The sequence below is a fragment of the Halichoeres trimaculatus genome, unplaced genomic scaffold (genome assembly GCF_033239565.1).
Source record: "Halichoeres trimaculatus isolate MK-OKI-2021-1 unplaced genomic scaffold, fHalTri1.1 fHalTri1_scaffold_18, whole genome shotgun sequence".
In the NCBI taxonomy this organism is placed as follows: Eukaryota; Metazoa; Chordata; class Actinopteri; order Labriformes; family Labridae; genus Halichoeres; species Halichoeres trimaculatus.
The window spans coordinates 10,730,651-10,753,782 of NW_027437196.1; the positions used below are offsets into that span (position 1 = coordinate 10,730,651).

The window sequence follows — 23,132 nt, forward strand, 5'->3', positions numbered from 1 at the left end:
AACCAGAAGCAAATCTATTTCGATGACACTGGAAAAGCTGTGCTCAGCAGCTGGAGGCACCTGAAAACAGAAAGTGTTAGACACAAAGAAAAACATGTAACATGTAATAGAAGAGATTTGATGTTTAGTAACTTGTGTGTTTTCTTGGAGTTGGTTCTTCGTTGCTGTGAGGAACCACAGGTGACTGCAGGATTGTCCTTTCAGGCGTGCTGGACTGAGTCAAGTGAGTTGGGATTCTGTGCAAGTATCCGTACCCGATGCCACAGCCTAAACTAATTTTCAACACAAATGCAACAGGGGTGTTACTATGAATATTTTATGAAGCTGTTCATATTCAGGTGACGTGCCACGACACAGACCTTCCCTCTCCTCCCCACGCTCTATTTGGTTCCACCAAGTTACATGTTTTTTTAACAGCAATGTATTAAATGACACAACATGTAACAAAAAGTGTTGAGCCCAAAATGTAACACAAAAAACTACATAGAATCACAACAAACCCTTTAAAGGATTGATGTTTTATTCTATTCAGTCCCTATGTTTTTATAATTAAGCATAAGAAAAAAAAAAACATGATTCTTCAACTCCACTACATTCCCACAAAGGGTGCATAAATTGTCTTCAAATTAAAACCATGCAGAGAGCAACTCCTTTGAATAATAAATTCTGTTTGTTCATTTAAAGTGTGTTTATTTTTGTTTTCTATTAAGTTTTCGACTGATCTTTATATAAAAATTGGTGTAAAATATCATTCCTGTTCTGTCTAATTTGGAATTACGATTCTACTCACAAGTCTTGTATTTCCAATGGAGGGAATGAAGTCAAAGAAAGGCTCCAGGCCTTCTTTCTGAGCAGGGGTGTTCTCCAGAACCTGAAACATGAGAAAACAAACTCATCCATGAGAACAGGTTTAATTTGACGGAAAGATGAGTGTGATGTCGCCCTCTTGTGTCGAAAAACAAACACTGAAGTGCCAGGAATTTAGGACTCCTTGGCGCGAAGTTTTTGAATTCAGTATTAAGACTAACACAATATTAAAATTATCGATGTTGAGTTGCTCAGGCACGTGCAAAATGCCACCTCATCGTGGGCGCGCACCTTATCAGCGACAACGTATTGCACTTTAAGATATAACATGGCACAACATGACAATCACAAAACAGCATTTAGTCTCTTCTGAAATAGATGAAGATACGATTTATTTCACATTGAAGCATGGTTTGAATGTAAATGAATCAAAAACACAGACTCAAGCTGTCGGTGACAGTCAGAGGTTTGCATGATAACCTTGTAATACGTACCCCGTGTACAGGGTATCCACAAGTTGCCCCCATATAGTCTATCGTAGCCCCCTCGTCCGGCAGAAGAGAGCTCTGAAACAGCCCCATTGCCTTCAGCAGTTACGTGATGCTATCCCTGTTTAGATGTCACTGAGGTAGAAAACGTTAAGAATGTTTTCTAAAATCTTTACCAAAATCACAAAACTGATTCAAAGCTGGCAGCTAGCACCAACATCCCGTGTGGAGTGGCAGCACGCGCTACTGGGCAAAGTTCATAAACAAAGATACCAGAGCTGTGCGGAGCTCGATTAGCCGTCCTGGGTGACTTCAGGCTGTCACTCCACGTGGAAATGATCCCAAACAAACAGTGCTTTGCAGCTAAAATGAAATAAAATCACAATAGGCAAAATAAAACTCATACCATTAAACATTAAAAATGATTAATTAAGTTAAAAGAGGAGAGTGCAAATTAAATACTTTCAGTTGTTGTATAATAAGCAAAACAGAACTGTTTTCAGCCGGGATTTGAACATAATCAGAGTTGGGCCCTTGGGGCCTGTCTCACATCTTCTGAAAGACTGTTCCAGATTTTGGGGGCATAAAAGTGGGATGCAGCCCCACTGTGTTAAGTCCTTACTCTGGGCACCAGCAGACCCTCCCTGAGGTTCTGAGGTTCAGAGACCAACCAAAACCCCACCAGCTGATATCACTGATTAGTCCCTGCTCTCTGCTAGAAGGCGAGGTAATCAGTGAAACCAACTTTGTTGGAACAAAAAACTGCAGCCTCTCGGCCCTCCATGGCACGACTTTGACATCCCAACGATCTATGAAAGTTTCAGCTCTGTTCATTCTGTCCCTTTCGATTTGCCATAGAGGGATGACGTCATGACGCACAGCGTTCTCATCCCCGGGCGACGTAATACAAATTTGCGCGGGTTGTTGTCAGTTCGAAGAAACAACCATTTGGAGCCGTTTCGTTAGCTTAAACTTTTTTGGATAAGAGGTTTCATACTAACGACAGACAGCCACAGGTATATTAGGAACAGCTTGAAGAAATAACACTTATGAAGCAAATGGCAAACGGGGCCGCCACATTTGTTTTGGTGTTGTCAACGTACCAAAAGTCATACACCGTAAGTTAGCTGAGGTTGTTTATCCCTGATAGCTGCTGTTTTTCTCATCGCAGGTTTGCAGGAGATCTTGATAAATCGTCAACATGTTAAGGCGAGAGGCTTTTTTAGAGGCCGTCTCTAAGGAAAATGTGGAGGACTTCCTTCGCTTCATCCAACTCAACGTAAGTAGCGTTATGCGACGTGAACCAGTGATCTAAAAGCGCCAATGTTTGGGAAATTAACTGTGTAATTAGATAATCAAAGCAACGCAAATTCCCACTTAACCATGAAGGTTAATTGAAACCGGTATGATCTCACAAGGAAAACACTGTAGAACTGTGTTGTTTAATTTTTATATTTAATTTAGTGCACCAAGACTTGATAAGTTAAAAGTTAGGTTCAATATCTCAGGGAAACGCCTAAGAAACCCAGAAAGATTACAGTAATATTGAAAAGTTTGCGGGTACATTTGTAAACACCTGAAAAAGCAACATAATTCAGACCTCAATTTTTGATTGTGTGACTGTGATTGTTTTTATTCCGCAACTCCTTGTTTTGCTATGCAGAAAGACAAAACAGAGCCCTTCGATGTGAAAGAGGTGATGCAGGAGATGCCCCGGGACCAGAGACAGACACTGTGGGGGAAACTGTCCTTTCTCCTGCAGGATGTCTTGCAGGAGTTACCACCAGAGCGCTGGGTAGAGCCTAGAGAGGAGGGCATGGAAATAGAGTCTGCTGCTGACCCTGTGAGATTACTAATCAGAGATAGTCCCATTCTCCTGCTCTAAGACTCATATAACCTAATATGGATCCCTTGTCTTCTTCATTATTATCTCCTCAGAAACATGTCATGGCTGTTGTGGATGGTGTGACACTAGTGGCTTCAATATCTGTAAAGGTTTTACAGGATGGTGACAGCTATACTGCCCTGCTGGACACAGCACACATGCTTCATGGTTGGCATCTTTGCTTATTTTCATCTCTGCTAAGTTGATGTATCCTCAGGGAGATGTATGTTTGTTTTTCTTATGGGATCGAGTCTTTTGTTTATGTCTTTCTCCTAGCTGTCCTGGAGTCACTGCCTGTCTCAGAAGGACCCCTGCAGCTCCACATCCAGAATCTGTGCGATGCCTGGTGGAAAAAAGGACTGAAGGAGAAGGAGAAGTTCGGTCGCACTGCTTTCCTCATCTCCTTGCAGAAGAGCTTCATTCTAAAGAAACCAGTCAGTGACATGACTTCCAGGAAGATCAATCAGTACCCTGTCTTTTGCTGTAAGTTTTTATTTCAAGATTTCATCTTTGTTGTCAGGGTGCTGAGATCCAGAGAGTTTGGAGTTTGCATGAAGTACTTTTGAGCCTCGACTACACATCGGAGGACAACAGGCAGATAAACGACCTGTTGCTGCAGTGCTTTCAACAACCGATCTACATCAGAAATGATGATGTGAGTAGAGCAGGCGTGTATTAATTGCGTTTGTATAAGTAGTACCTCCTCAGGTCTTATTGTTATGACTCTTCCCCCACCAGGGAAAGCGATTCCTCGTCTTCCTTTTCACCTGGAACATTGACTTCATCTTGAAAATCCACGGCACCATCAAAAACCAGCTGGAGTTCTACAGCAAGTGAGACACAAACTTTGGCACCATGCTCCGTGTGTTAATATTTATCACTTTCTGTCACTTATTGCTCTATTTGTTTTGCACAGGACTGTGATGGCTCATATCATGGAGATCTACTTCAGAGCGTGGAAGAAAGCCAGTGGGGACTTTCTGGAGCAGATTGAGAGCGTATGCATTCAGGATTTGATGCAGAGCGCTGTCCTTCTTCACAGAGCTTCTCCTGTTTACTCCAAAGTCAGACAGGTGGACATATTTCTTCCCTTAACCTACAAACTTCTTAGTCATAGGTTCACACACGCTGACGTCACACATAACGTGCAATGCAACGCCATTTTTTCCCGAGGTGCAAACAATCCACAGCAACGCCCATAGCAACACCTTCAGAACAATGGTACAAATCTGCGGTCCGAGACTTTTATGCCAGTTTGTAAGTTTGTTTGTTTGTTAGTTCGTTTGGTAAGGTCGTGTGGGCTTCCATGTCATCGGACTACATAACTCAGCTCGAGCCTAGTGCCCTTGCCCGGTATAAATACAAGCTTAATATATGCGGTCTGGAAGAGTGTCCATATCGATTTCTGGGGGATGTCTGGCGGAATCAGCCAAAGTCATAAATACGAGATAGTAAATTATAGTTATGAGATAAGTCATAACTGTGAGATGCATTTTCATAAGTATGAAATAGTAAGTCATAATTATGAGGTATTAAGTCCCAACTATGAGATACATAGTCAATTGTAAAGATGCTAAGGCTGTGGGTGGGCTTTTACTTCAGACATAACTCTTGTTTTTTTTCTTTTGCTGCATGTGGTAATGTGAAATGAGATTTTTATTCTTAATGAGGCTCTCCTGTTTAAAGTTTCATTCATTCAGTAGGCTATTGGTAATTTTACTATGACCAAGTGACAGCAGCTAAGAAAAATGACAGGATACTTCGCAATAGCTGTACCAGTTAGAAATCTAGTCACCTCACCTTGTCATCATGATCTTCTGATTTAACGTTACATATTTAATTTATTTGTGTGCTTTTTGGGATCAGACAGCTGGAAAAGTAGATTGCGGCTGACGACAGCAAAGAAACTTGGCAGGCTAGTAGTAGTGAAGGTTGTGAAGTGTGTGTTTCTGCTAAACTACCACAAAACAAACTCTAACCATGATTATAATTAGACATACTGTACTTGCCACTAATGAAGTGTGCCGAACACACATACACGGCCTTCGCCTCATTCCGTGGCGCCCATGCCTTCTTCGTAACCGGGTCGAGGGGGTTACAGGCTTTTGCCCACAGTTCGCTCCTTACTGGCTCTTTTAAATGGGACGGAAACCTGTAGGATGAGTACTGCTGTGTTCCATCCTCTTTCTTCATATAATGATTATTCTTACAAGTCTCCACACTGCACCACTTTAGCATTTTTCAAGCCGTCAAGTCTGAGATGATCGCTCAAGTCTTGTTCTAGAGTGGGTCGTTATGGTTGTTATGGTTGCTATGGCGCTTTGTTTGCACCTTCAAAAAAATGGCACCGTTAGTACGAGCCCACGAATGCCCGGATGTTTGTGTCAACCTATGTCGTGCTTAATTTGATGCCTGTTTCCTTTCAGATTGTGAGTTATTTCCACTCAAGGAAAAGCTGTCAAAAGGTGGAAAAGATGCTCTACAAACTCTACAAGCCCATTCTCTGGAAAGCTCTGAGTGTATGAAAACCAGCATCTTTCTATCTCTACATAAGTATGTCATAGATTTTTTTCCTAGTCTGGTAATTTTATTTTGTTCAAACTTTAATTCTTCAGGCTCCAAACTTTGAGGTGCGAGCAAATGCCACTTTGCTCTTCACCGAGGCGTTCCCTATTCACGACCCGGAGCAGAATAACAAGAACATAGACAAAAGCATTCAGAAGCAGCTGGACACAGTGATGGTGAGAACCTCACAGAAAATTTCAGACACTGAACTATTCCTGAGCTAAATTATAACCAACCCTCTGCAGAGCCTCCTTGATGACCCGTACCCCACTGTGCGCTCCAATGCCACCCTTGGAGTCTGTAAGATCCTGGCTAAATGCTGGGAGCTCCTCCCACCTGTGATCATCACAGACTTCCTGAAGAAGCTGATGATGGAGCTCGCAAATGACAGCAGCTCTGCTGACGTCCGATGCTCGGTCTTCACGGTACGAAAACTCTGACACAATTAGTCCCTTAAATCTTTCCATGATTCAGTCAAACCTGCAGAATTGAGTCAAATTAAAGTAACTAAACACTTGTTCCTAAGGTTTAATGAAGCCAGGTTTTGGGCTGAAATCTTATCGCAGACAGACTTGGTTCAGCAGTTTGTATTTGCAGCCGATAGGATCTTGAAGGATTTGTTGTTCCTGTGATGTTTCCTCAGTGTCTCATCATCGTCCTGGACAACGCCCTCAGTCATCCCATACTGGAAAAAATGCTGCCTACTCTCAAGAACAGCCTTCACGACAACTCAGAGAAAGTGCGTGCGGCTTTCCTTGACATGCTCATCAAGGTCAAAGAAGTGCGTGCAGCCAAGGTAACGTCTGTGAAAACTTTCTCTTTGCTTTTATAATTCAGAAGAAAATGAAAAAATCCTGCACACTGGCCAACTTGCAGAGAGAATTTTTTTTCCTAACGCAACATTGTAGTCATAAACTGTACCTATGTCAAGCAAATAATTCAGAAAGAATACGACACGAACAATCTCATTATAGAAAAAGAGACAAAAAGAGGAACTGAGAGGGATTATCAGTCTACGTCATTATTAAAAACACACGCATCTTGACTGCAGAAGCAGCGTTAAGCTCCATTCATTCGAACGAGGAAGCATTTTAAAACACTGAATTCAACCTGTCATCAGTATAAAAATGTTCGGTTGTTCTGGGGTCAGTTTTTAGAAACGATACTATACAACAGAGGCAACTTCTATCAAGTTTGGACCGTCACAGAACAACTGGTGTTTTGGAGTTAATAGCGACCGTGCTAGCTGGTGACTCTTAGCCGACAGTATCAGTGATTTACAGCAGAGAGTCACCAGTTAACAGGGTCACACTTTACACTGAAACACCAGCAACGTCTGCGGGCGAATAATTAAATGTGCCGTCTTTATCTGATTTGTTGCAGTTCTCTGGACGTAGTTTTCTGGTTCCTTTATTTTGAACCGGGTCTCAGACTTGGTCTGTGTCTTTTTTTTTGGTTTGGGAGGGTTTCTGATTTATTGACACGTTTACGTCCTGGTATGTCACAGTCTGATAAGTGTCCACGGAAAATGTAGTCATGAGCATCGAGTGACAGTTGTATGTTTAAATTGCTCTCTGGGTACACGGCGGATTTCTCTTCCTCTTTCTCTGAAGAAATATCTGTCCGCTTGCTGATCTCTTCTGTCCACTCACTGCTATTTCACAAACCTGGGAGCCGTTAACCATCCGTAACAGTGCTGATATTTAGTTTAAAAATGTGTTTTTTGGTGGTTAACTCCTCCTCGTCAGTTGACAAACCATTATACTCCACAGTGCTTCTGCACCCAAGTTGCGTGGTGTTGATAAACAAATAATCACTCTACTCGTGCCTGCAAGAATCAGAATTTTTTTTTAATCTTTGTACTCAGTCACAACATGTTTTGAATCGATTCTTTCTAAATGTTTTGTACTTTATCAATAAATTCTCATTGTTGCAGTTGTATTTTGGCTTTTAAACCTCTTGCATGCAGAGAAGCGACCGGTTGGAGCCACACAGCTACTCCTATGGAAGATGGCTTCGTTGGCTGGCACAAACAATTGCTTGACAAAGGTTTATGAAATGTTGCATTAGAAATAGTCTTTTTCTCTCTGGAAGTTGGCCAGTGTGCTATTTTTTTTTTTTTGTTTTCTCCTGTCAAATTTGGACTGTTTTGTCTTCATCCGACGCACCTGATGTGCGAAGATCTGTGCTGTTTCTTTTTTGAATTCAAACAGTTCATGCTCTTGCTTTTTAAAAAAAAAAAAAACTTTTGGACATTCTTTCACTTTTCAGTTCTGGGACATTTGTCACATGGACCACCTGCTGGCCCGCCTCGCCGTCGACTCCCAGCCTGTTTCGAAACGCATCGTGGACTTGCTCTCAAAGTCCTTCTTCCCCGCCAATGAGTCAGAGAAAGAGTGGTGCTGCCGCTGTGTGACGCTCATCCAGATGAACCCCATGGCCGCCAGGAAGTTCTACCTGCACGCCCACAAACACACAGCTCCCACCAACATCTGTAAGTGCCACGATCACGAGCTGGAAACCAAACCACGTGTTGCTTCAGAGGTTAATCGCTGCTGTTTTCTCCCCATGACAGTGAAGCTGATGCTCGCTATCCGTCGGGCTCTGAACAGTTGCATCCAGATCAACCAGGACATGTCTGAGCTCAATGACAGCAACAAGGAGAACAGCGCAGTGAGACAGAGAAGCTAATTTAGCCGAGTGAGACTCCCTGAAAGCATTTGTGTCCTAACCAGAGTTTGCTTCCAGCAGGTTGAACCTCACCTGAGGAACGATACCACACTTGTGTCCCGTCTGCTGGAGATCTTGGTGATTCTGTGGAGGAGTGTGGACAAGGCGCTGAAACTGAACGAAGAAGCCCAGAAATATACATACGCCAAGTTTGGAACTGTCATGTCCAAATATTTTCAGGCTTTTGAGGTACTAGAACCTGCGCCTCATGTTTGAATTTTTACTTCCTTTTCTTGTTCAGTGATCAGGTTAGTGTGTAAGTTTTTCTTCTTGTGTTTTCAGGATGAACAGTGCACTGCCCCTCTGATCCAGCTCGCCTCGTTGATGCCTCCAGCTGCAGTTCCAACCTTCAGGTGCCTCCATCGTATTTGATCTTAATAAACTCATTTAATTTTCTCTTTCCCCGTCCTGATCTGACCTCTCTATCCCTCTCGTTCTCAGCTGTGGGGTTCTGTCCAGACTGCGCCGGATGGACTCAGGAGCAGCACCTTCGCAGTACTGCCAGCTGTTAGCCTGCATGTGTAGCTGGGGCCAGGCGGCTGACATCCTCGAGCTCATCACCGACTGGCTCAGCGAGGTTCTGCCCAAACAAGGGGTCAGTAAACACAACAGGAAACGGCTTTGACAGAAGCCTCTAGGGCTGAAGTGTTGTTTTATTCTGTTTTATTCTATGTTAAATCTCTTGTGTCTTATTTTCTTTTACTTTCAGGACAAAGCCAACAACAATCGAAAGGTGCGTATCTTTGAAACAGCGGAGGCCAAACCAGAGCTGGGGTTGGCCTATCTGGAGAATCTGTTCAGCCACACGTCAACACGGGAGAAAGTCCTCGCTCTTGGTGAGCAGCCTCTGAAGCAGCTCCACACTGTCCTGGGAAACTGGAAGGTATGTTAGAAACAACTTTAACATCTTTTTTTCTGTTTGGATACATTTTTCTTCATCTAATCAATGTATTTTATGTCCTTAACTCTTAACTTTTCAGTCGGTGCTGTACATGCACCTCAGCTCCACCAAAGACAATATTAATGGTCCCAATGTGGAGACTGCTCTGAAGGTTTTCACGTACCACAGTCGCCTCGCTGCACATCTGCAGCATAACGTGAGTTTCTGAAGTTAAATGACTTTTTTTTTATCCTCTTCCAAATGTGAAGAAAGACCCAAGTGCAAGTGAATAGATTTACTAAACTAAAACCAAGAATCCAAAATATGTACTGAAAAAACAGAGCCCCAGGGGGAATAGTTGGGCTCAGTGAAATGATTTTTAGTACTGAAATGTTTATTAACTCTTTGAACAAAACCACATTAAAAATATTGCTTCAACATTTTGTTTTTGCACATCCGGTGGTTTTGGCAACTTTTTTAGTGAAGCTTTTAGTAAATATGCATCTTATGAATCAAAAAAATACTTATTTGACATAAAAAAATAGTTACAATGCATGTGTACAAGGCCTCAGTCTGTTATTAAAGGTCCCATATTCTGCTCCTTTTTTGCAGTTGAATATGAATCATTGATGTCTTCATGAAATGGTTGTAACATGTTTTGGTCCAAAAAGCCAATAAATTAAGCACAGCAGCATTGTTTCCAGGCTCTCATAGCCCCTCTGTTCAGAGCGGTCTGATTTAGTGGGCGTGACTTTCATATGTAAATGAGCCACCGCTGATACCGCCCCGCTCTTCATCGTCACTGACAGCGGCGCCACAAGCTCTGAGTGCACAATGTTTAGAAAACAGCGAAGCTCGTTTACTGTAACATTACAGGCTAAAACAACAGGCTAACCACAGCTAAAGTTAGCATCCTGAAGCTAACACAGAGACAGGGGGGACACTGTGGAAAAGCTCTTACATCTGCTCCACAGCACACAGCATTTAAAATACTCACATTTCCAGGGTCTGAGGTTTGTTGGTGGATGGTTGGTAATGCGCCTGGATTCAGGACCAGTCTATTCGCTAGCCCTCTGTTGTACTGTCCAAAGTTGGAAAAGCAGTCGCCCGTGAAGTGACTAACACACACATGCACAGTTTTACTGAGTGTAGCTGGCACATTTCCCTCATAAATGAACTCTAGCCACTTAGTGCTGTCTTCTTCCGAGATGGGAAACTTGTGCATGGAACTATGTGGCTGTTTACAGCCAAAAATAGAGCAGTGATGGCTCATCAACTTTGGTATTCTCCTCCCCGCTGTGGGAGAGGAGTGGGCGGGGAGAGGGTTCGGGGTATCTGCTCCGGTGGACCAATCAGGTCAGACTTGCTCCTGATTGGTCAAAAAAGGGAATTGCTGACGTCGGCAAATCCCTAAAATCCAAACAGCTCGTTTTAGGTCAGGATTTTACATTCACAAGCACCACTAAGTACAGGTTTTGTCATTAAATATCACATTTTGTGGGCTGGGAGGAAAGCTCAAGACCCACAAATTTCACTAAAAGACTTTATAAAGTGATTTTTGCATAATATTGGGCCTTTAAAACTACTATTTTACTGCCCTCCACTGGTGCGTCGTTGTGTTACAGCTACTTTTTTTTTCTATGTCATATGTGATTTAATTTGCATAATTTTTTCTGGGAACACAAGCAATGGTTCCAAGGAACAACTTTGTTCCTGAAACAGTAGTTCCAGAGACTAAAAGTTCATTCAGTCATGGAATTTAAAGTTCCTGGGACCACTCTGTCTCGAAAAGCAACTATTGTGAACTTTTTGGACCACAACAACCTGAGGTAAAATTCTGATATCATGACGGCCCTTATCAAATATTTATACAATTAGTTGATGTTGTAGGTAGTCGTTGCTTAGTTTAGTAGCTCTTTTGCAAACATATGATCCTGTACAATTGCCAAGAACTGAGCTTTTTTGGAGCAAATTAGTATCACCAAGGGAGCTACAGAAAAAAAAATATTGTTGCTATTTCAGTATAAAAGCTCACAAAGCTGAAATCGTATGTGTCTCTTTCAGTTCTCAGAGGGTCGAGATTACCTACTCTCCCTGGAGCACGTGGCAGCGTGGATTGCTGAGAAAGTTCTGCCCTTCTTGGTTAAACCCATCAATGATGATGATGAGAAACAGGAGGCAGAGAACTCACATCTACTGGCTGCACAGATAACTGAGGTGAGATCCACTTTTACTTATGTAAACATTTAATTTCACATGTTCACCCCATCGAACACTTCAGTCTGGAGGAAGTGCACTAAAAGCTATTGAGTCTAAACAAATATGTGTCTAAGTGTTCGCAGAGCTTTTTGTAACTGCAATCAGTGGAGCTGAAATGACTCGCTGAATGTGCCAAGCTGCGGTGAGCAACAGATTTTAATGTGGGCAAATAGGGAGAATGTGTGTGGCCTCCATTAAGGGAGATGGTACAATTTCCTCCACTGCAGCACTAATGAGTGATTCAGGCACACAAGGTGGGAGTAGTTTCATAACAGAGTGTAGCCTGAAGCAGCTGTAAATGAAGACTCATAGAGCCTGGCTAATGTGTGTTTTTGAGACTGATGTAGTTACAGATCAGAGAAGACAAAATTCATCAATTGCCAATATGGTGACATAAGCAGATTTTTTATCTGGTACAAAGCAAAATGTTTTCGTGGATCCCTCAGCAGTTTGGCAGTACAAGTGTTTTTAAACAAGCAAATGTAACTTGTCAAGTAAGAGGTTAAAGAGGGGGTATCTTGCTTTTTCCCTAAGACCTTTGAATACCCTGTGGTATCTTTACATGATTAAGAGCTAAAAAAAAAAACTCCCTACTCTTCTTGCACATGTTTTGAAAAAAAGAACATATCCTATCTTTCTGAAACACTTCTTCTGGCTGCTGTCTCTTTAAGGCCCCTACTCCTAAAAACTCCCTTCCCCCTGATTGGCCAGTTTTGTCATCTTGTGTGAAATCATCATTTCGATCAGGAAGTTCACGTTCTATTTTTAGATCAGACTATTTTGAGCAGATTCACGATAGATTCAGGGATTTCTTTAACATCAATCAATCAATCAGTCTTTATTTGTATAGCGCCTAATAATAACAAACATTATTTCAAGACACTTTCCAAAAACATTAACAGGTCTAGGCCCGTTAATGTAAATTAAATTTTATTAACAAAAACCCAATATCAAGATAAGGAGTCTTATCTTTTCTTAACCCACCATGAGTTCAGGACTTTGCAGCATTTAGCAAGTTACAATGGCAAGGAAAAAATTTCCTTTAACAGGCAGAAGCCTCAGACAGAACCAGACACATGGTAGACAGACATCTGCCTTAACTGTGTCAACATATGACTATGTAGTGGTTTGAAAATCTGCACATGTTCAGTGTGAACATCTAGCATTGTTATTTTATATCCATGTTTAGAGTATGGGAAAGCAGATCCCCCCCGTCTTTAAGAAGCAGGTACTTTGTACTTTGAACCAACTATCTTCATTCTGATTATGTGGAAAAAGGATGACTTTATGATTTATAGAGCAGGAGGTCCTCGTGGGGAGCTATTAAAGTTTAGGCGTCACTCAGGGGAGGTAATGTCCATTTTTTATTTTAAGTTTTAAACAGACTGTGGACTTTTCCCAAACTGCCCCTCTTCACACTTCCTCTGTGTGTGTTGTGTAGAGGATCCACAGCATCAAGAGGTGTCCAAAACCAGGGATACACAATCTATCGGTATCAATATCAGTATCAGTATCGGCCGATGTGTAAAAGTGGGCTGATATTTACTCAGTAGCTGCCAGCCATTTTCAGAGCATCTTGAACAATCTTTCAAGACCCAAATAATATTGTTTCTTATGACTATTTAAACACCAAAACTACCCAAGAAGAGTGGAAGAGTCTTCTTTAATGTCTCTCTTCCTGTTTTTGATCCAAAAAAAAGACAAAATGTAATTTTTTGATCACATTCATCTCGGGCGCTCCATCCTTTGATCCTCTCCATGGTCGTTTTTTTTTTTTCACGATCGTGCCGCTCTTTCTCTCCAAACTACCTCAGTACATCATCTTAGATTGTTTTTTTTTTTCACCAATATTAATACCCTTAAATATCAGTTATTGATATTTCCATTTTTCATATTTTCACAACAGTAGCAATAAATAAAAAATTGATTTTATTTTATTTGGTTACTGAGCAGATGTAAATCTCATCATGACAATTGGTAAAACCAGATGCAACTTTTACACATATATACATTGTAGGCTGTATGTGGGTCATTTTGGACGGCGTCATTTCGCAAGGCATGTGGCCAATGAAATGCATGTGGAGGGAACGGAAAGTAAATTTGTGTTATTTTTACGACCAGCTTTTGACTGCCGAGGTGGATGACAGCGTCTGAAATGACCTAGTTGTGGCGTAAATGTTGCATCCAGTCAAAATGGGAGTTCCATATTATAATCTGCACAGCCATAAACTACTTTTACCAACATAAAAATTAAACCATCAATAATAATCAAAAAAGTAAAAGTTGGCTGTGTATATTTACAGTCTCGCCCTCTTTCTATTTCTCAAACTAACTCTTTTTTTAAAGTGTTTTATTTTCTTTAGGGCAAAATAAGCAATTTGTAAACCTTCAATTAAAGAAAACATGGTATAAAATGAAGAAAGGATGCTAAAACTTCTCATACCTTAGTATCATAAAATTTATGATTTAGTTAGAATGAGGATTCTGTATCAAAACTTGTAGCTGAATCTGAACTTTCTAACCTGATGAGTTCTTCATTTCAGCTTCACTCAGCGGGTAGAAGTGGAAAGGGCCTGTGATTTGAGTTAAAGTGCCCTCTGGTGGACCAAAACATAACTACACCATCTCTAAATCACACCAGGCATTATTTTCTGTTTTATGATGAGAATAAAAGGTTTGTATCGGTAAAAATTCAATAAATCTTGAACTTAGCGGTAGATATATGTGTTTTATCATTTATACATAATAAAAGAGAAAAGATGAAGATTCTTAGATGATTATTGAACATGAGCCAAAAGCTTTCATAAGCTGCTATTTAATGTTTTTTTCCTGAAGGCTGTTGATGCTAAATATCATTCAGGAGCTGCTTTAAAAAGCCATCAGTGATGGATGCAGAAGAATAAAACATCTAAATGGTTTTAAGCCTCATGTTGGAGTGCGCTCCCTTAAAATCATCTCCTCAGTGAAATCATCATTTATGTGGATTATAAAGTCAGGCCAAGCCAGCCAATCTCTCTGCAGAGGGATGATACCTCCTCGTTCATAAATCGCAGATTGAGTTTTTCTTCTTGCTCCTGAAACTCTCAGCCTGTACCGACCTCTGCTGATGACAAACACACAGTGATGGTGTTTTTCAGAACATTATGTTTTGTGGAGCTTTTTTTCCCGCCTACTCTTAGGACTTTTAGTTATGCTCTGTAAATTTAGACTGCTCATGCACTATTCTGCTCCACTCTACACTCACACATGCACACAAACACACACAGATTCTGCTCATGTCTCTTCCTGCCACTCTGAAGTTGGCTTATTTTCTTTATTTGTGCCATAACTTTTCTGCCTGTCACCACACGCCTGCTGCCATCAGCTATAGAAAATAACCCTGCATGTGTTTCTGTGTCCTCACAGTTCGTGTGGTGGTATGCAGCTATAACAGGCCAATATCTACAACTGTGGTGTGTTTTATGTGGGTTTGATTGGGTTTTTAAAAATGAGAAACTCTTCCTCATGATGCTGACGTCTTTTAAAAGAGTTTCCTAACGGTGTGCCGAGATGTTCTCCTCGTCGGTCTGGGTGACGAGACGTTCAAAGGTCAAATCCTTCAGTTGTGCTCACTCACGCTCCTCTCAGGTGAGGGATGATATTTGTATTAAAGTAAATAACTCCTTCTTCTGTCGTATCTTTATCTCAATGAGCAGCTTTGCAAACATTGTTGTTTCTCTGTTATTTCCAGACGCAGGCTACCTGTGTATCCCTGCAGTTCTTCCCATCCTGAAGGAGGTGGCAGAGGGCTACGTACCCGAAGACCACACTCAGGAAAATCAGGACGACCCAGCCAGTATCGTCCTTGGTGTGGTGGCCAACATCTTCCATAAGATTATAGAGCTTTTCGCTCGCCACCTCAAGAAGGAACCAGAGGAAGGGAAACAGGTACCCAGACATTTAACCCATTCTATGTGAACACATGCTGCGAAACTGGAAAGTCAGGACTGGGAGTGACGTCATCTCCAAGTTCAGCGTTCCAATTGCCCAGTTGGAAAAACGTGCCTTAACAGCAGTATTTCTGTATACAAACATCAAATAATACATGTATACAGCTGATTTATTGTGACAAACACTAGTCAGAAATTCTAAAATAAAAAGAATATGACAGGAGCTTAATTACTGTTTACCCCTGAAGTTGGAATTTCCTGCTGGGAACTCAGGGGTGGTGTGGGTGCTCAAACTTACAAATCATAAATTCCAAGCTGGGTATTCCCACTCTGAACTTGGAAATTCTGACTTCTGAGTACAAATAGAACGCACCTTTAGTCCACAACTTCTTAATAATCGTCCTGAACTGGTCGCTTCTGAAACAGACAAGTAGCTAACAGGCGAGTTAGCTACCAGCTAAATAACTAAAACTAGATTAGCTTAAAATGGCTCTATTTAAAAGAACAGTAGTCAAATGGAACTGCATTTAGTGTCTGCAGAAAAAAAGAAAATAAAGATGGATATAAAGTATCAATCCTGAATATTCATACTAAACGTGCAGATCCTCGAACCTCTTCATATTCATATGTTGTAGAAATGCCTAAATCTGTCTGTGATCTGTTCAAAACGGTTTTGCTCTAAAATTAGAACAAGATCTCCACAAGATTTAATCGAGACTTCCTGAGATAATGTGGCCATCGCATCAGGATCTAACTGCTTTCTGACCTTTTGGGGGTGGGTCTCAAACATGAAGATCATCCTTAGTCAAGCCTTTGACAGACTTCTTGAAGACTGGCCAATCAGCAGGAAGGGGGTGGAGCGGGGAGCCTTAAAAGGACCGCAATTACAACAAAGTGTATCAGAGGCCGAAAAAAGGAGTTTCTGTTTTAGCTGTAAGTTATATAGAGCTACTACAGGGGTACCAGAGGGATAGTATAATGCCTAAAGAAAAGCAAAATACCCCCTTTTAATGTGAGGGTTATGGCTTTAAGTTAAATCATCCATTTTTTTAACTGTGACTCTTCACTTGTCCAATAAATATATATATATATATATATATATATATATATATATATATATATATATATATATATATACAATAAAGGCAGAAATACTGTCCCTACATGGGGAGTGCAAAAAGATATTGCATAAAGATCATATTTAAATATAAATGTAGGTTTTTTCTGTAAAATGGATCAAAGGTTTACACTTACAGGGTGTCGGCAGGGTCTTAAAAAGTATCAAAAAGTCTTAATCGTGATGTTATGAGGTATTAAATTCTATCGTTATTCAAGCTTTGACTCCAGAAGTATCCATGAATATTTATTTTCCTCCTTGTGACTGTTACAAACTAACCTTACACGCCAAACAGACAGTTCCATATATCCGCCACGGAAACAGTCCATCTGGTTTGAAAATGTTTTTAAGGGTCTGAACTAGTGCTGCACGATTTGGGTAAAAGGTGCGATTTGCGATTAGGTGGACAATATTGCGATTGCGATTGTGCTTGCGATTTAATAAAAAAATTTGTGTCATGATGAGTCTACAGACTTGCTTGGTTATCATGGAGAAAAATCTGAATTGCTTGTGCTGACATTGCGATTGCGATAACCTCTTTTGCGATTACGTAATTGCATGTGCTGACATTGCGATTGCGATTCCGATTGCGATTGCGATAATCGTGCAGCCCGAGTCTGAACCTTCAAAAATTAACCACAGCTGGTGATTGGATGATAATTCTGCTGGTCACACTCATCACAGACCAGTGTGTGTTTGTTGTGGAACAAATTTTCTTGGTTCAAATCAACTTTTTACTGGGCCATTTGTATTGCTAGCAGCCCAGCATATCCGTTTGCTAATGTGACAACAAACTCAGCTCGTACAGTACTTCAGTAGCTGTCCGTATGTAGCGCTAATGGAAAGCAAATAACACAATCTCAAGCACAAGTCCTAAATTTTGATAATGATGAAATAAATTCTTGTTTTTTTTCTGCAAGTTGGCCTTGAATAACAGCCGTTACTTGTTGTGGGAATGGGAGTGTCAATTAACCTGCCTTTTGTTTTCTTTATTCTTTCAAGCTTTATTCCTTCTAAGCTTACCTAATTTATGTTAAAATGCTAACTACGATTGTCAAAGATGGGTTGCCAACAACAGCTTCAAGTTGGGTTAAGGTATTTGGACTTTTTTAAAGGTTTTTAAAAAAAGTCTTGAAAAGATATTGGATTTAACCTCAGAATTTCAGCATATACCTTTATTTAACTAAATCTGTAATCCATCCCATATACAGGATTTTACTTTTTAGGTTGCACCAGGATTCATTAACAAATGTGATCATATATTCTCACTTTAAAAGACACTAACTTTCCATATTTTTAATCAATGTTTGTTTTGATTTTTATTCTCTATGAAGACTTTTGTTAATCAAAGGCATCCTCTATTAGAGCCACTACGGTAATTTGACCAGCTTCTGTTTTCCTGCTGCTGATTTTCTAACCTTTGAAGTTCTTCAAAGTGGTTTTTAACATTCCAGCATTTAGTCTGTCCTCCATTCATGAATTATTCACTCGGTCTCTGTGCCCTGACTCAGCTGTGTCAGTCATCCATCCCCGGCCTGTCAGACTTCCTCCAGGTGGCTCAGACCTGGGACAGAGCGCCTCTCTGTGGGGTCTTTTCCACTCTTTTGGCTATCATCATCGTGGAGAAAAGACATCTGCTTCAGAAGGTAGAAACTTCAGCAAAGATGAGACAGGATTAACAGTGGGGAGTAGAAAAAATGAAATAATAATACTTTGCTTTTATTTTGAAAGATAAACCACCCTGAGGAGATCATCACACCAGAGTCAGTGGAGGACATGCCTCCTCTGTCCAGTATTCTGCTGGCTGTCATCCTAAAATCACCCTCTGTGATCAGGTAAACATCATCTATGCACAATCTTAGCTTGATGTTAATGACATTTAAATGTCTTTTACCAGCTTTGTTTGATCATGAATGTGTCTTTCAGAGCCTTTTTGACAGAAATGATCTTAACTCTGGACAATGAGCCCATCGGCAGCCTGAGTGAACTCGCTGCTGTCCTCCATGTTTTGGCGGTCATCAAACACAGTGAGTTTTCAGCATCAGATTCAGTAGCTCGTATATTTCCTGGGAAAGATCAATCTCATTTTGTCCTTCAAACATTTAACCAGGTCAGTCTAAAGTGAGTCTGAAGAGCGCAGCTATATCAGTCCAGCAGCATCTTCACAAACACGCCATCTTGTCTCCAGACAGCAGAGGAATCCAGAGGTAAGATTTCCAGATGATTCCTTTAGATTCACTTGTGAATAACTGAATTGATCTTCACGTCACGCGCTGCGGTGACTAACATTTCCTCCCTCTCATCCGCAGGGTTATTTATGAATCTTCAGTGAAGACCTTGAATGAGATCCTGGATTTATAGGGAGTCTTATCTGATATGAAATACTTGCCTCATCAATTTAAAGAAGAGTGTTTTGTTAAATTTCTGCTTTGCTTTTTGCTGTTGCAGACTTAAATCTGCTGGCAGAAGAAAACAAAGACTGAAACACGTATTGTGAATTTGGCGGCCAGGATTTTAAAGCATATGGTTTGGGTATCAAGTGTCTGTTTCTGTGTTTATTTCACATTGGCTCGACTCCTTTTTGAGTTTTTCTTTGTTTACTCATCTCTCATTTTTTGTTACTCACGCTTTGTTTATAGATAAAGTTAAAAAATATGGAATGGGTGCACCAGACAGTGGCATTTCCCTGGAAGCTTTCTCTCTTAGACCTGTCAAATATTTTCTAACTATTTCACAGAAAACATATTTTTTTATGATTCATGCTCTGTGTTTATCTGATGTTCTGTCAGCCTGCTGGCTGCAGTGTGCTTCCTTAAGAAAAAAAAAACTGTATTATTAATATAATGCTTTATCTTCATACTGTGTTGCGTGTTTTATTATTTGTGGCTCTATTATATATTTTCTCAAAAAATCAATATTACAAATAAACTATTAGACTTGTTAAATTGTTTGTTGTCAGTGGCGACTTTTAATGAAACTCATTCAGCTCTTCTTAAGACCATTGGGTCACACTTAGTGTAAAGCTTAACTGTATGTGTACGCAAAGAAAAAGGATAGGGGCCATTGGTTTTGTTTTTGGAGTGTTAAGGTCAGTTAACAAATTTTTTTTTTAACTCTGACTTTAAAAACAAATTCTGAGATTGATTTGTAAATTATATCTCGGGATGCTAATGTAAAGGGTTTATGGTGTGTGTGTGTGTGTGTGTGTGTGGGTGGGTAAAAGTTAAATTCTTGTTTTCTATGGTTTCATTGTCCAAAGCAACATGTTAATCCCAGAATTCTGAATTTATGAAATTAAAGGTAAAAAAAAATAAATAGCCAAATTGATATGAGTTGGAATCATAAGACTCAAAACAAAATCTCACCCTAGTCCCCGTAAGTATTCTGGACATTTGGATTAAATTCAGAATTCTGTTTTGCTAGGTTAAAGTGAAAAGTTATTTTAGAAACCAGAATTATGAGATTAAAGTCATTTTTTAATAATTCAATCTCATTGTGACATCTTAGATTTAACTTAATTTAATGTCAAAATTCTGATGCATGAGACTCAAGTCAGGATAACCTCCTGACTACCAGGAAAAAAAATATTATCCAATCACAAAGTTTTTAAGATTCCCCAATCTTTGTGAGGTCATTAGAATACTAAATACATTAAATACAAAAAGGTTTTTATTTTTCAGATATCGTGTCTACTACAGAGGACATCGGAACGCCGAACATGTGAAACTGAACCTTGATGGCAATCATTTAGTGCCAAAGAAAATAGCAAAAAAAGGGTATAAGAATGAGTTTAACTGTCCGTTTTCCTTTTTGTTTTGCTTTTTTGTGCTTATTTGGTTTAATACTTCAAAAAGCAGTTCCCCTTCTTGGAAACACAAAGGAGAACCTTCACTTTGTGAACATTAAATATGTTTTGCCCTAGCAGCCGGATCTGCGACATCTTGCTGCATATGTTTTTGTCTCCATGTCTGGAAGATGGATGGCATGTTGGTGTTGTACTCAGCAATCGCAAGGGGCCTTGACACCTGGACAAACCTTCTGTCTTTCTTGGACCTTTTTTACAATACAAACTGAAGGTGTCCTTTGGATTTTTGCTCCACAGTTAACACCAACTGGACTTAGATGTGGACTGTTCTGTCATCTGACATCTGCTTGCCCTGCCTGAGTTTCATCCTCAGAGCTCTCTGGATCATCTTCCTCTGCCTCTGCATCTTGATCTTCTTCATCAAACTAAATATCTGAGTTTCTATCAACAACTGCTGTAAAATTCTCTCTGCTTCTGAGAATGAGCCCCTTTCTTGCCTTTTGAAAAAAAAAAAAAAAACAGAACAAAATGAAGTAAATAACTACTGATGTCCACTACAAAGGACAATTCTTAAACACTTAATTACAATGCTAAAATACAGTTAAAAAATTATTCAAATAATGTTTAAATGTGTTGTTAAGAGTCCCATTCAAAATGTGCATATTAAAAAGTTTTATACACTTACTTTTCCTCTTCCCATAAAATGCACTTGCACTGATGGATGCCATTTTCCTTAATGAAAAAGAGAAAGGTACCAAAGCCTCACCCTTTCACATTTGGTATCATTGAACAGCCCCAAATGTCCTCTGTAGATGGCATGAGGAGTTTATTCAGCAGTGTGAAGTAATTGGAAGATATTCAGGTTAAGAAATGTCCTCCACAGAGAACAAATTTGAACTACTGGTAGTCAGGAGGATAAAAGTGAAAAATCTAAGATTACTATCAGAAATCAGAGAGAAAAATGTCAGAATTCTGGCCTCAACATAAATTATAAGAAATACATCTCAGATAAAAAAGAAACGAGTAAATATTATATTTAAATACTTATTTTAATCCCAGATTTCAGACCTTTGATTTCCTTTAGCTATTCTGGGAGATGAAGAAAAAAAAGTTAAGAATCCTGACTTTAACATTAGAAGTGTTAGAATATGTTTTCTACTTCATATAAGTTTTGTACAGTCTCTGTATTTCCTTTTGAGGTGTAACTGCATGTTTTTCTCATAAATCTTAACATAGGGACGTACATGTGTATGATTCTCTAGAATAAATCCGAGGCATCAGTCAACTTCTTTTTATTTATTTGCTCCTGTTTTCTGCCTCCATGTCTCCCGGGCAGTGATCAGTCAGCCCACCTGTCCCCTCAGCCACCCATCCTCCTTCTCTCCTCTCCATCCATCCATCTCTCCTCCGTCCTCTCAGGCGCTGTTGCATGCTGAACACATCGTCCCTCCTCACCATGTGTGTTTGACGTCAGAAACTTAGGAGGGGCTCCTCCGTCAGGCTGGTTGCTGTTTGTGGTGCTGAAACAACGCTTGCACTCTGTTGCCGTTCAGTCTTTTTCTTTGCTCTTTTGTGTTTTTCCTGCTCCAACATGAGTCTTTAATCCGACATCATCGCCCGAGCTGCTCACACCTGGGGTCGGCGTTGAATCATGCTGTTTTAGCGGAGCTCAGAAATGGATTAGCACCGTACTGAACACAGGCAGGAGCGGTATGGATCCACGGTGGTGTCCCATCCTCGTCGCAGCATTGGCGGTCAGCTTGTACTCCTCACCTGCCCTGGCTGACAGAAAATTCGGTAGGAAGCTCTTCATGTTGTGATTATCGAGTGTTGTATCGATTCACTTCCTTTTAAGAAGTCTTAACATGGTACCAAATCCGCCTCAGTGTCTGTATGTGACATTTTTGCAAACATTTCTCTATTTGCAAAAGTTCCTTTTTAATCAGACTTCACAACAGAAATTACAAGCGCATGCTATTTTTATTTGGCATCTTCCATAACTTGTCTGTTCATTTGCTGTCTGAATAACATCTGAATATCCAGCAGAAAAGTTACATAATCCACAAGGCCCAATGGATAAAATGTTGGCATGCACTGAGACTTGGTGCTATATATCGTATCAGCTGCTCTAACACTCAAAATATGTATATAAGCGTAACTTTTTCCAGCTACTAACACATAAAAGCTACATTATTACACATAACTTTCATAATAATGCACTTCATTTCATGTCTGGGTTTTTAATAGGGTTTGGGGTTTCCATGCCGTTTAAAAAATGACTCAACACATAGCCTGAAGCAGCATGCAATTTTAAATCCAGTTTAATATTTAATACTATCCTATGCCTCCTCAGGAAAAAAGGGCATCTTTTACACAGCTCCCTTTTTCAGTTTCAGACTCGGCCAGGCTGGGTCCACATTACCCTTGATTTGTTCTTGCAGCCCAGCCTCAGACATTACACTGTAATTTTTAAAAGTATGGCACACATCCAAAATATGAGATGTTATAAAAGCCACTATAACAAATTATTGTGTCCTTGGTTTTAGCTGACGGAAAATAGATTTATCAAACTTACCATTCTCAGCACATATGACAGGAGAAACTTTATAATGAGCTGGTGGTAAATATAGGCGTATCAGTCTGGCACTTCTGTATGATGATTCATAG

The 23,132-nt window shown here is 40.2% G+C and overlaps 2 protein-coding genes across 3 annotated transcripts in view; both read left to right on the top strand.

The window, feature by feature from the left end:
• Positions 1–2,187: 2,187 nt before the first annotated feature.
• On the top strand, positions 2,188–19,517 carry ncapg2 (non-SMC condensin II complex, subunit G2). Of its 2 annotated transcripts, none has more exons than XM_074692918.1 (27): positions 2,188–2,311; positions 2,467–2,574; positions 2,959–3,138; positions 3,234–3,348; positions 3,457–3,614; positions 3,701–3,835; positions 3,919–4,013; positions 4,097–4,253; positions 5,607–5,699; positions 5,796–5,921; positions 5,991–6,170; positions 6,389–6,541; positions 8,017–8,239; positions 8,321–8,418; positions 8,494–8,664; positions 8,758–8,828; positions 8,917–9,070; positions 9,185–9,358; positions 9,456–9,572; positions 11,420–11,572; positions 15,142–15,241; positions 15,345–15,541; positions 18,172–18,306; positions 18,392–18,495; positions 18,587–18,687; positions 18,771–18,867; positions 18,970–19,517. In XM_074692918.1, the coding sequence occupies exons 2-27, from the start codon at positions 2,497–2,499 to the stop codon at positions 19,019–19,021; spliced, it is 3,417 nt and encodes a 1,138-aa protein (XP_074549019.1). In that variant the 5' UTR covers positions 2,188–2,311; positions 2,467–2,496; the 3' UTR covers positions 19,022–19,517. The 2 variants fall into 2 exon arrangements, with proteins under 2 accessions (XP_074549019.1, XP_074549020.1); XM_074692919.1 differs by having other exon boundaries at positions 8,497–8,664.
• A 2,417-nt stretch (positions 19,518–21,934) lies between these two features.
• The window catches only part of ptprn2 (protein tyrosine phosphatase receptor type N2), a 157,191-nt gene continuing 155,993 nt past the window's right edge, over positions 21,935–23,132 (top strand). Inside the window, exon 1 of the mRNA XM_074693098.1 lies at positions 21,935–22,262. Within this exon, the coding sequence (XP_074549199.1) occupies positions 22,178–22,262 (85 nt within the window). The 5' untranslated portion in view covers positions 21,935–22,177. The remainder of the gene's footprint in view (positions 22,263–23,132) is intronic.